The 11,816-nt window shown below is 53.3% G+C and overlaps 4 protein-coding genes and 1 non-coding gene across 5 annotated transcripts; all 5 read right to left on the bottom strand.

Moving 5' to 3' along the window:
- Nucleotides 1-62: 62 nt before the first annotated feature.
- Nucleotides 63-2,894, bottom strand: LY79DRAFT_351068 (uncharacterized protein). Its single transcript, XM_060552648.1, has 2 exons — nt 2,657-2,894; nt 63-2,309 (listed from the first exon to the last, which is right to left on the bottom strand). The coding sequence occupies exons 1-2, from the start codon at nt 2,677-2,679 to the stop codon at nt 410-412; spliced, it is 1,923 nt and encodes a 640-aa protein (XP_060418414.1). The 5' UTR covers nt 2,680-2,894; the 3' UTR covers nt 63-409.
- A 381-nt stretch (nt 2,895-3,275) lies between these two features.
- On the bottom strand, nt 3,276-3,348 carry LY79DRAFT_t43. Its single transcript has one exon. It is a non-coding gene; the product is annotated as a tRNA-Lys (tRNA).
- Nucleotides 3,349-3,740: 392 nt separating this feature from the next.
- On the bottom strand, nt 3,741-6,042 carry LY79DRAFT_507306 (histone deacetylase domain-containing protein; the record flags this gene model as incomplete). The annotated part of the gene is made up of 2 exons (XM_060553817.1): nt 3,741-4,060; nt 4,125-6,042. The coding sequence occupies 2 exons, from the start codon at nt 6,040-6,042 to the stop codon at nt 3,741-3,743; spliced, it is 2,238 nt and encodes a 745-aa protein (XP_060418413.1).
- Nucleotides 6,043-7,471: 1,429 nt separating this feature from the next.
- On the bottom strand, nt 7,472-8,802 carry LY79DRAFT_507461 (F-box domain-containing protein; the record flags this gene model as incomplete). Its single annotated transcript, XM_060553830.1, has 2 exons — nt 7,472-7,903; nt 7,957-8,802. 2 exons carry the CDS (start codon nt 8,800-8,802, stop codon nt 7,472-7,474), a joined length of 1,278 nt encoding a protein of 425 aa, XP_060418412.1.
- A 1,165-nt stretch (nt 8,803-9,967) lies between these two features.
- Nucleotides 9,968-11,515, bottom strand: LY79DRAFT_540570 (brix domain-containing protein). Its single transcript, XM_060556884.1, has 7 exons — nt 11,257-11,515; nt 11,109-11,169; nt 10,907-11,023; nt 10,815-10,854; nt 10,654-10,761; nt 10,495-10,598; nt 9,968-10,407 (listed from the first exon to the last, which is right to left on the bottom strand). The coding sequence occupies exons 1-7, from the start codon at nt 11,379-11,381 to the stop codon at nt 10,042-10,044; spliced, it is 921 nt and encodes a 306-aa protein (XP_060418411.1). The 5' UTR covers nt 11,382-11,515; the 3' UTR covers nt 9,968-10,041.
- Nucleotides 11,516-11,816: the final 301 nt, after the last annotated feature.

Here is an 11,816-nt window from a genome sequence, read left to right as displayed (position 1 = left end):
ACGACTCGTCGTCGCTCTGCTCCATCGCCGGCGCGTGCTCCCCTGTGACAATGCAAACGAAGACTTGAGATTCTGTACAATTCACTCGCCATGCGCTCATTTCAAAAGACCGCAACTCGCATAACCCTACTGACGGCGTACCGGAGCATGTCCCGAGTCTGAGTCTATTACAACCTTTCGACGGGGGGTATCCTCGAGCTCTAAACCTACAGAGAGACTTCCAACAAAGTGTTTTCGTACATGTAAAATAACGCAGACAGTAGCAGTGGTGGCGGTGGTAGTGGTACATCATCATTGTCACCGCTCATGGCGACAGTCCGTCTCCATTGCATCATTGGCTTCCAAGGCAAAAAAGAAAGTGAAAAACAGTTCCCCCAATGCATCTGCTCGTTCGCCACCCAAAACCCTTTTAAAAGGCAGCTCCCCCGAGACCCTCGCCAGCCAAGCTCTTGAGGCTTTGCTCGCTGAGGTCCACCCTCGTCTTCCACGCCTTGGACTCCATCTCGAGTTTGTCCCACATCTGGAGACTTTGCCGCAGCTTATCCTGCTTGGCGTCCAAATCCGCGCGCGCTTTCTCCTCCTCTGCCTTGAGCTTCTTGTAATGCGGTTCAATCTCTCTTGTGATGCCCGTGGTTGTTGGAAGCAGGGATGGGTCGATCTTGCCTCCTGGGACGATAGGGGGCAGAGTGGCAAGCATACTCTGAGCAAGCGTAGGTCGGGCACCTCCAGCGCCGTGCTGCAATGAAGGGCCAGTGGGAGGGTTGAAAGGCTTGGGTGCAGTGGAGGTGTTTGACGGGGTGTTGTTTGAGGGGTTGGCGCGTGGTCCGGTTGGGATAGCTGATGGGCCGTTGCCAATGGCTGAAGGAGATGTTGTAGGAACAGGGGCCTGTCGAGGCGACGGGCCCGACCACGAGCCTCGTCCGCCACGGGTGCTGTATCCGCCACCCCTAGCCGGAGCTACATAGCCTCGAGGACCAGCGGGAGGGATCGTGGGGCTGGTGGCGTCTGCGCGTGGGGGTGGCACGCTCGGGGTCTGCGGGTGTCTAGGTGGCTGAACAGCTGGTGAGCCGGCGGGCGCAGAGAAGTTTCGGGTCGCGGCAGGGCCGGTCGGAGGAGCACGTAAAGCGGCGGGGCCTCGAGGTGGTGTCTTTGCTACCGGTGGGGGTTCTTGGGGGGCGGCAGCGGCAGCGGCGGCGGCGGCAGCAGGCTTGGGTGCTTCGCGAATCGTAGTCGTCGTCGTCGAGGACGATGATGCAGCAGAAGCACCGCCGGTCTGGAGGGGTGTGGGTTCCCGCTCTCGCTCTCGCTCTCGTGGCTGCTGCGGCTGCTGCGGCTGCTCCCGCTCCCGTTCGACGCGCTCCCCACGCTCCCTCGATTGCGGCCGCGATCGTGCTCGGATTGAAGGAGGAGGATGCGGTGACGACTTGCCTGAAGCTGATCGAGACGTGATCGCTGACGAGATGCCAGAATCTCGGGGCGGCGACGCCCGTCTGTAGGAGGACCCTAGATATCGCTCGCCACCGCGGCGACTCGTGCTACGAGACCGCGGCCGATAGCCGCCTCGGGGTGCCGGCGCAGGCGACCTCCTGGGTGGAGGAGTCCTGTCCCGATGACCCCTGTCGCGGCCGTAAGGCGAACGCGACCGTCTTCTAGCAGCTAATGAGACTGGAGTGTGTGCAAAGGGGGGCAACGAACGGTACCTGTCGTCCCGCCGATCAAGGTCCCTGTCTCTCTCCCTCTCACGATCTCGATCTCTGTTGTCGCGGCGCGGGGGCGATCTGGCACGGTCGCTCCTCTCGTCCCGGATAGCGGGAGATCTGCCGATGGGGCTGCGTCGCCTCGAAGGGCTACGTCTCGGCGAGGGGCGTCTCACGGGTGGGCTTCGGGTTCTGTCCCGTCTGCGCCAGGTATCGCTCTGAGGACGCGGGTCTCTATCTCGCGACCGGTCACGTCGGTACCGCTCAGTGCTGCGGGACCTCCGCCGCGCGGGAGATCGTCCGGGGACATAACTGTCCGATGTCAACGGCGGCGTGCGGGCGCGCTCCCTGTCGCGGTCACGAGAGCGCGGCCGATCTCTGTCTCTTGGGTCTCTGTCTCGCTCTCTGTCTCGGTCGCGGGATCGTAGTCTTTCTCTGTCTCTGTCACGGTCGCGGTCGCGATCACGGTCGCGGTCGCGGTCACGGTCGCGGTCTCGTTCGCGATCTCTCAGAGGACTTCGGACTCGTCGTGGGGAGCGGTCTCCGCCGCCGCGCGGAAAGGGTCTCCAAGATTCGCCAGCGCCATACCTAGTGACCTCGCCGTCCTCGTATCTATTGAGCCTCGTTAGCTGCTTCCTCTTTCCGGCCTTGACACAAGTCGTGAGAGTCCGTGACAATTTAGTGTTCAGTAGGCCAAGCTGGAGCAATGTAGCTCATCGCTAGCTAGCTGCGCTTCGCGTTCAACGTAGGGGCAGTGTGCCAACAAGTATCAATCATATCAGGTATACCACAGGGATCGCAATCGAATAACTGTTAATAGAGCCCAGTGCATAGCCGAATAGCTGCTTTCAACAACACTTCGTGGTGCAGGCAATGACTGAGGGTATCCATCGATAGGGAGGGCTAGTCTCGGGCGGGGCAGGCAGGAGAGGAAGAGATCAAAGTCAAGTGTAACTTACCTGCTTCTGCGGTCGCGATCCATGGTTATCGTCAAACCGAACAGATTTGGTGATTCCGGGGCGAGAAACGGAAGGCAGACTTCCGTGATGATGACAACGCGCGCTGGTCGTAAGTGTTGAAGAGGGTAAGCTACCTGTTGAGGTATTGCGCCGAAGCTAAAACGGACTTGGATAGATGGAGCAAGGTCGCTTGCAAACGGTAGCAGAGAACAACGCGGCGCTGCACATCTTCCTTGCAGGATAAGATAGGGAAGGGGCCAGTAGACCCCTGACCAATGAGAGACTATAGTTCAACGACGCTGCTTAGGTACCCACAGCACATCTTTCACGTAGAGGCCAGCCAATCAGAGCTGGAACAACTGACGAAAGGCTAGGGGCATCTCCGCGACGAACGATCGTAAAAGAGCTGATGAAGGCAACCGAAAATTTTCTACCCGTGTACAAGTGGGTCAGAAACCGGCGGAGTTTATACTATAAGTAAAAGAGTCAACGCAAGTACAATCTCGCAAGTAAGAAGGAAAAAGGTTTAATAAAAAATTGCAAAAACCAAGACCTGCAACTCATGGGGGGAAAAAGTAACCCGGTTGATGATGGCTGTGCCTATCGTGGTGAGGATTTGAGCCTCACGCGGGGGTCGAACCCGCAACCTTGAGATTAAGAGTCTCACGCTCTACCGATTGAGCTAGCAAGGCGGGTTGTTGTGTGAATCTGAAGAACCATTGTTGGGGTACCCAAGCAGAATCAGACTCTTGAGGGCTGGCCAGACCTGGAAGATCATCACCTGCCTTGCATGGGAAGAACATAAACACCAGAGAAGTCAATATATTCGTGCTACGCGGTTAGATGTCAAAAGCAGTTCTCTTAGGGGTCTGTTTGGTGGCGACTGCCCTGCTCTCATGAACTCCTGGCAAAAGTACTGTCCCTTCAGCCTATCCTCTGGTCCCGATCTTCCCACTACACGATGCTCTGATATTCCTATGTAGATGTACTGCACATCACATATCCTCTCTCACACGTCTCAAGTCCGTGTGGGTTGTCTTTCGGAGATCGATCATCCAGTGCCGATTCATCTCATTCCTCTTGCTCAAGTCATCTTGTCATCTTCTGTGGTATCTCCATTCTGGCGAGCTGCCAGCATCTCCAGCATCCATTTTTGGACCTCCCCAGCATGTGTCTGCATCATCTTCTGAACACCGTTGACATCGCTGCGAATGACTGTTCCAAATCGCCGTTTGGTGACCCTACGCAGTGTGTCTTCGCTGTTCCAGCACGGATGGTCATGTGATACGTAGATCTGAGAATGCCCTTTGTACCACGTTGCAAGTTCGTTGTCGACGTCGGATTTGACTGGTCGTAGCATGCCTTCGACGAAGCATGCAACTCCGGCAATACGCGCTTTGCAGTCTGTTCAGAAGAAGAAGAAGAAAAGTAAGCAGGAGACTCGTTTGTCGTCGTCAACAACACATACCTCGGCCCGTCAAAAGCGCTCTGACTCCACTGTACGACCTACCCACACCAACGAGTAGTATATCGTCGGCCTCCTCATAGAGCTGGAGGTAGTTGTCCCAAAGATAGTTCGCCAGCTCTTGAAGCTCGTTCAGCAGATCCTTGTCTGCCGTTCTAGGGCTGTACGGGTCCATGTCTTCATCCCGTGATACTTTGCTGGGTACGTTGACGTCCATTACTGCGATGCCTTGGTCAACAGCCCAGCCAATGTATTGTGCCGTACTATCGACAACCCATGCATTGTGAGGTTCAATGTGGCGGTCAATCACATCTGGTTGTGCAAGCAACTCTGGCGGATCGTGGATGATGACGAGAATGCGACGCGCCATTGGAATGTCGGGGGTTACGAGGACCTGATTTTCGTATGATTTGAAAAGGAGGTCCCTCTGGATGAAGAGTGGAATCATCTGGTGGCGTTGGGCGAGATCCTGCCGTTGGCCGAGTCTGATATGGTCATTGAGTCTGGTCGCATTGAGATCTTGGATATCCGGTACTGGAACAATACCAGGTCTCATGCATTCCCAGTACGGCGCTTGGTAGCTCTGAACCTTGGCAAGAACTCTGGCCGCATCCTTGTTGAGCATAGGAATATCCATCTTTGGTGGCGGCTCGCCCATCAAGGTCCGAGCAACGGCCACAGCCGATGTAGAGATAGCCTGCAAGTTGTATCCGCCCTCCAAGCACACAGCAACCTTGCCATCCGCCAAAGACATGAGCATATGAGTCATGTGCGCATAGCATGTCGGTGTCACAAAGCAACCGCCAAGCTCATCTCCAGCGGCAGCATCGAACCCAGCAGATATGACCACCAGGTCGGGACTGAACTCGTTCGCGATGGGCATGATAATTTTTTGGAAAGCAGCCATGTACTCGCCATCTCCCATACCTTGGTCGTGCCATCCAATGTTGATGTTCTTTCCCAGGCCAGGTCCTGTGCCGCAATGCTCTATGCCTCCATCTGGTATTTCTTGATTGTCGGGCTTGCCAGGATAGAAGATTCCGTTCTGGTAGACGTGGAGGGAGATGTAAAGAACATTCGGATCATCGTAGAATATGTTTTGGATGCCGTTGCCGTGATGGACATCCCAGTCCAATATGAGGACCTTCCGACAGTCTTTCGGGTACTCTTGCTGGCAGATCTTAACAGCGACAGGCACGTTGTTGAAGAAGCAGAATCCGAGGGGCTGATCGTACTCTGCGTGATGGCCAGGCGGTCTGATGACGGCAAAAGCATTCTTGACATTACCTTCCACGACATGTTTACAGGTGTCAATGGCGCCACCGCATGATAAGAGGGCTGCCGTGAAAGTGAGACTGCCAACGTAAAGCGAGGCCCGGCCTTGATCATATTGCCGGCTCGTTTCCCGCAACTCGGCGTAGTCCATTTTCGAAAGACCCTCAACCCAGTTGTAGTGCAGTGGAGTGTGAGTGGTGAGAATCTCTTCCTTTGTCGCTTCACGAGTTCCGATTCTCCACATGTACTTGGTCGGAGTATCTCGCATCACGTCGGCCACCTTGCTCTCTGGCCCAGTATAGACCAGGCCGGCCCTCTTAAAGGCTTTGTAGATCTCCTCTATCCGACGAGGGTCTTCTGGGTGGTGTGGTGTTGTGCCAAAGTCGGCATTGACATGGAGTTTCATGCGGTCATCGTAGCAGCATGCTGTCGGCAGAAGACCTCGTCTACGCAGCTGATTAGCAACCTGCTGATCTGAATCATCGTCGTAATCGTCAAAATCGTCCTCATCTTCGTCGTCGGGAGACGTAGAGTTCTCATTCCTAGGATCGCTTTCGGCAGGCGCAGTTACTCCATTGGGCGTAGTCGTGTGGTTTGACGGCCTATCATCTCCTCCCATGATAACGTCTTGGTCGCCGCCTTCCATAGTGCACGGGCGGGCTTTGACTCAACCCCCTCCCAAGGCCTGGGTCAGCCTATCTGGGAGATAATCTAGCCGAAATGGAAATCTCGGAGCAGATAAGAGACGCTTCTGTGGCTTGAAAGCGGAACGTAGCTCGCACCGGCTGGGTGTGCTGTGCGCTCAAGCAGAAGATGGATCCAAGCCTCAGCAAAGCCAGCTAGGACAGGTCAGATAGGAACTTGCTGAGAGAGGTAGTTTGCCAGCTCCTCTCGTGCAAGACACGAGAGTTCGATTCGAATTTATAGATCCACTAAGGGGTTGGGAACCTAATATGCTGTCAGTATGATTGAGAGAGGGTAGAGATGAGGACGAGCGCAAAATGTGTAGCAGGGTAGGTGAGCCAGCTAACTTTCCGACAGCTTGGATAACCAGAAAACTTCGAGAACCTCCTTTAGGTCTATTAAATAAACAACAATTGTATATTTGTGTGGATCTGATAGTTCCGGCCTTCATGCGCCTTCTTTGTTGTCTGGCTCTGACGAACATCAGAGTAATAATGTGAGAAGGCAGGTACGACGCCCCCAGGTTGCGTCTTCCTCACCAGTCCACTTGGCCTGGAAGAATAAGCCGATCGAGCGACCGTCTGCGTACTTATGTATACAAACGAAAGAGGCTAGCCACTCACCTTAGCGACAGAAGTACAATTGCTGCTGTTCGGGGTGGGATCAATCTTGAGATAGGATGAGCCAGGCTGGCCTGGGCTGGCTGTACGTCCCCTCCTGGCGCAAGTCGGGTTACAACTAAGCGCTCTCAAGTCCGGGGCCGAGTACCAGATGTGAAGAGAAGGCCAAAAAACGGGTTCCGGGTAAAGGAGCTTGGAATGCGCCAATACAGTGCGCCGCGCTGATGGAACGAAGCCGTCGTGTAGGACGATTATTAGGTGAGTGGCCGGGTGTGAGTGAGTGAACAAGAGGGAGAGGCGTGGGCCACTGACAAGGTGGGAGCTGGCCACAAGCCGCCGCCGCCTTGCAGGGTGCACCCGCCACAGCAAGACCCCTGTACACCGCAGCCTTGCACTATCTACGTAGTAAGACAGCAAGTTCACAATCCACTCATTAGTTATTCCCATGAGGCAAGTTTAAGCACTTTCAGACCACATTTAACAAACTATCGTCATCTCCTGGCCATGGCATGCCCGTCAATGAGGTCCTACATTGGCTATCGCAACGTGCAAGCATGCCTGCAATGCATGCATCCGGGAACTGCGCTTGTCCATCATAGCTTACAGACGGACTTCGTACACGCAAAATAAAAATAAAAATTGAAAAAACAGAAAAGCAAAGTGACAAATCATGATGAAACCATCGAATTTTATGGTCACTAAGGCTTGATCTATACTATAGATTGATTGACCTGCAAAATTCAACCCACCCTCCAGGGCTCAAGAGCCTTGTCAACCATGGAGGTGATTTCGCTCCGTGAGAGAGCGACCGTCGTCTCCCGGAGGAGCCCAATTCCCCCTTGGCCGCCGGAAAGCCCCTGGCGGTGGGATCGAACCATCGTTACTGCCATCGCGACTGAGGCGCTCATCAACCTTGTCGTCTCCAGTGTCCACAATCCCCCCAGTAGTGCTCAAGTCGGGGGTGTCATACAGCCATGGCCTCTCGTCCGCTGCCGCCTGGACTGCTGCCACAAGGGATTCTTGATCCTGAGAGAAGGCGGGATGCTTGAGGTTTACATCCGTCACCAGTCGCTTCCGGGGATAGTTGAACAGGTTCTCGAAATAAAACATGAGGTCTCCAGGATCTAGTTTGGCATATGTGTCCACAATGCGCTCACGAATGCTGGTCTCGATCATCGTTTCAAGCGGGCTGCTGTTATCGATCTGCGCGTAGCATTAGTATGGCAGTCGTTATTCGTTCTCGCCATGGTACTCACTGGGTCGAGATTCTGCTCCAAGTTTGGATAAATGTAGTGTCGAACAAGATTTTTCATAGACATGAACAGGTCCCTTATTTCCATTAACTCGCATGTCGGGTATAGTCTCATATGGCTGGTCCGGACGTCATTGACAAAGGGTTCCGGTTGACCACTCCGGGGCCGGGGGAGCTCGCCGTGAAAGTAAAAAGCGTATAACCACCAACGATAGAGGGCACGGCGAAGTTTATGTTTTTCAGCTGCGCTGAGTTGGCGGCAATCCTCGGGCGTTGTGAACCAGTGTAGTTGCGGGAATAGCTTCTCCCATCGTCGTGCCACCAGACAGTACTTCAGCAGACGGCCCAAGTCTCGGTCGACAAGAGTGACTGAGCGTGGCGACGGCAAGGAGCTTGTTCTTACAGGTTTTCCGCCATCAGTGAGTTTAGTAAGCGTTGCGTGCTCAGGAAGCCCACTCTGGTTGTGCTGTATACCACCTCGGGACAATGTAACGCCTGTCATATCGCCTGGGAAGCGCCTGAAAACGACCCTTCGCGGCTGGAATGTGTCTCCGTACTTCACAATGTCGTGATCTGATGCAGTAAAGACTTGAAGCAATTCGGGAAAGGGGCTGAACTCTCGTTGAAGAACTGGTAGAAGAATGGCTGCCTTATGTCTCTTCAAAAGCCCATGAAAAAGGGTGTTGACCTGGGCCAAAGAGAAAATGCTTTGAACATCAAGTTGGTGGTAAATGTCAAAAATGATTTCGAGCGGTAAACCTTCGAGGCCGTCAAGCTTGCCCCAGTCGTCATTCGACAAATCCGATTGCATGTGCAAGGCCCCAAAGAGAGATGAGTATTTGGAAGACATCGTGAAAGCAGCAGTGACTGTCTGAAATGATCTATGTGCAGGTTGCAGTAAGGTGCACTAGTAGAGTGATATTAGTAGAGTGATATTAGTATTGCGATCCGTAGGCCGAATCTCGATGTGCGGCTATCAGGGGATATGGGGGTGAACGTTTGGAGCAGCAACTAAGCGTCAACCTCTGAGTTGGTCTTGTTTGCTTCTCGGCAATGAACTCGGACAACTCGTGTCACAGATGCAGACAAACGCCCTTAGCAGCGATAACGATTTCAGTTGATTCTGTCCCAGTTTCAGAACCCCATATCGACGGTTGGTGAATCGCACAACTCACTGGTGGTTTGCAAACATATTGTTTTGGGATGAATCGTCTCGTGTGATTTTGAATACCTCGTCTTTCCGGCTTGAGCTGTTCTGCTTGCTGGTGCGAGGACAGGCCGAGACTGACCAAAAAGCGAGAGCTTATCGTCTAGCGTTGATGTCGTGGAGGACCGCCGATGACCAAGCTTCCGCCGATAATGCCAGATCAAGATTTGGTAAGAGAGCGAGATTGATGATTTCCAAGGCGGGAAAGCCCTTACTAGCCTCACAGATGAACAAAGTCACCAGCGAGGTATGCGGTTGGGAGGTTTACTTTCTGACAACCCCGACGTTGGGGCTATCGAGAATGGCGAAACTGCAGACCGGCATCGTTTGCTCCAAAGACGCAATGTTCGTCAGAATGATCCGGCGATTTCCCCAATGGCCCGCACGTGCTCGACGGACGGGTGCTGAGGATTAGAGCGTTGTCGCAGGAGTGTTGATGTAAAGGGCTCGAAGAGACGGGACGAAAGGATGGACGCGACAGTGACGCATAGAGACATGCACGTCACCCCCAACTGCTGACCTAAGACAATTCAAGCGCTGAAGTCGGTCTGAGAAGTACAACTGGCAATAGATAATTACCTAGGTAGATACCTAGTGGGTTCCTTCCCCCGAACGGCTGGCGTCAGGGGTACAGCATTGCTCGTGGTTGTGTCCAGGGATACCTGAAATTGAGGGGCCAATCATTGCACAACAAAGCTCCAACCACTGGAGATCCATCGCAAACCCGGTACGTACACAGTATCCTAGCAGATACCTGCCGTGATCTCAATAGCTTTGCTTTCTTGACGCTCCTCAGTAGTTTTATTCTCAGGCATGGCACCAAATGATTTGGGCTTGTCTTACGGATAATATTCTAACCGAACAGCGATGGTATTTTCCTATTTAAGTAAACAAAGTCTTGGTATCTAATTCGTCCTTCGCCGCGGGCCGTCCTCCCTTTGACCTAATGCCCAATTCGCCCTTCTTCGCCATTCTCTCAACCTGCTGTTCCACACGCGAAACATGGCGAGTAGCCTTCTTGCGTTTGATGTCGGCACGAATTTGGTTCGGGCTGACGAACTCCTTGCTGTTCCAAAGGAGAGGTCCTCCAAAGGATCCTTCCTGGATCAGAATTGGGGTGGCAGTGAACCTCGGACCGATCTCCAGCAATTTGACATCGGTTTTCTTGCCGGCATGGACTTTGGTGGTTGTCTCATCGGAATTCTCATCGGCTTCCACCTCCTGCACCTGGTACTGACGAATCCAAACCTGCAACAAGAGGATCAGCTTACTACCTCCAGCAAATACAGGAGAAGCGCGAAAGTGAAGAGAAGACATGGAAGACCTGGAACATACCTTTCCATCGAGATAGGAGAATCCAATCACCCTGTCGATAAAAGGCTTTGCTTTCCGCGCACCTTGGGGCACTCCCAGGTTTGCAATGAATGCTTGCTTGATGACTGCCGCCAAGTTAGCTCACTCAATGAAACTACGGATCCTGGCATTGCGTCTTACCTTGAAGGTGGGGGTTCTTCTCGTCATCGAAGGCTGCATCAAAAGAGAGTATTGGGCGCGATCCCTTGAGACAATTACCAGGGAAATTAAGCTCCTCCATCGTATGTACTTTTGGCCGTTAGCCATGTTTTGTGTCAACTCGAAGAGACTTTGATGCTTACTGTTCTGGAGGTGGAATTTGATCGCGGGTCCATTGGGACACTTGGAACCGTCAATTAGAGAACCCAAGAAGGCGGCCGTTCGCAATACTCACGTTTGAAATCCACATGTAAAGATCCTTGGCCTTTCTGGCCTCGAAGTACATGATCCCGTTGCAGTTCATCATTTCCGCAAGCTCGTTAAGAGCTGAAAGGTTGTGCTTATCGTCGAACTAATGAATCGGATTAGAATCGCATGTCTATAGAAAACACTACTGGCTCTTCAAGGCAAATTAGAGCTCGCGGAGTGAGACTGACCTTGCTGTCAAGCTTTCCGTGGGGCATCAGCGTTGCGAGGTCGTTCATCAGGTGTCGGTGTCTGATTACATTCGTCAAGTCAACATAAATTCCAATAGAAAACTCAACAACGGAGAGAACGAGAAACAGGATGTTGTTGATTCCTTACCTGTATGTTACACCTCTGCTGGAGAGGATTAACGTTCGCCTCTTCTGACGGTTCTTTTGTACGCCATTGGCGGGTGCCTCGACCTTGTCGGTCTTTTTCGACAGCGATTTGTACACGGAAGCCATCGCGACGATCGGTTAGTACTCGGTCGAGGGTATTGCGTTGTCGTTCGTGGTTGTTGATCGGTGTCGGAACCGTTTGACGCTGTAGATATGAAGGAAGGTTCGCAGGGGAGCCACTGGACATCCCAACAACGACCTGCGCGCCAGAGATTTTTTTTTTTCCCTTGCCTATACCTGGCGGCAGAACGATGCGATAAGAAGAGCTTATCGGGAGGCGGTGTGGCTTGGTTTGGCGGGGCATGTTGTACCCAGGTACGTATCAAGGGTACCTACCGAACGACCCAGGCCATGTCAGAAGCGGCTCTGAGGGGGTTGTTGTTTCCGGTACAATCCGTGCCCACCACAGAACCCTCAGAGCTCCTAGCGCGGGCTAAGGGGAAAAGAAACTTTGTGGACCGCAAGCAAGCTTGCAGCCCACCCAATTTCGCATTACTGGAG

This window comes from Colletotrichum navitas (genome assembly GCF_030913465.1).
Source record: "Colletotrichum navitas strain CBS 125086 chromosome Unknown LY79scaffold_7, whole genome shotgun sequence".
Lineage (NCBI taxonomy): Eukaryota > Fungi > Ascomycota > Sordariomycetes > Glomerellales > Glomerellaceae > Colletotrichum > Colletotrichum navitas.
Note: the sequence above shows the minus strand (reverse complement) of the source record. Positions and strands in the feature narration are given on the sequence as shown.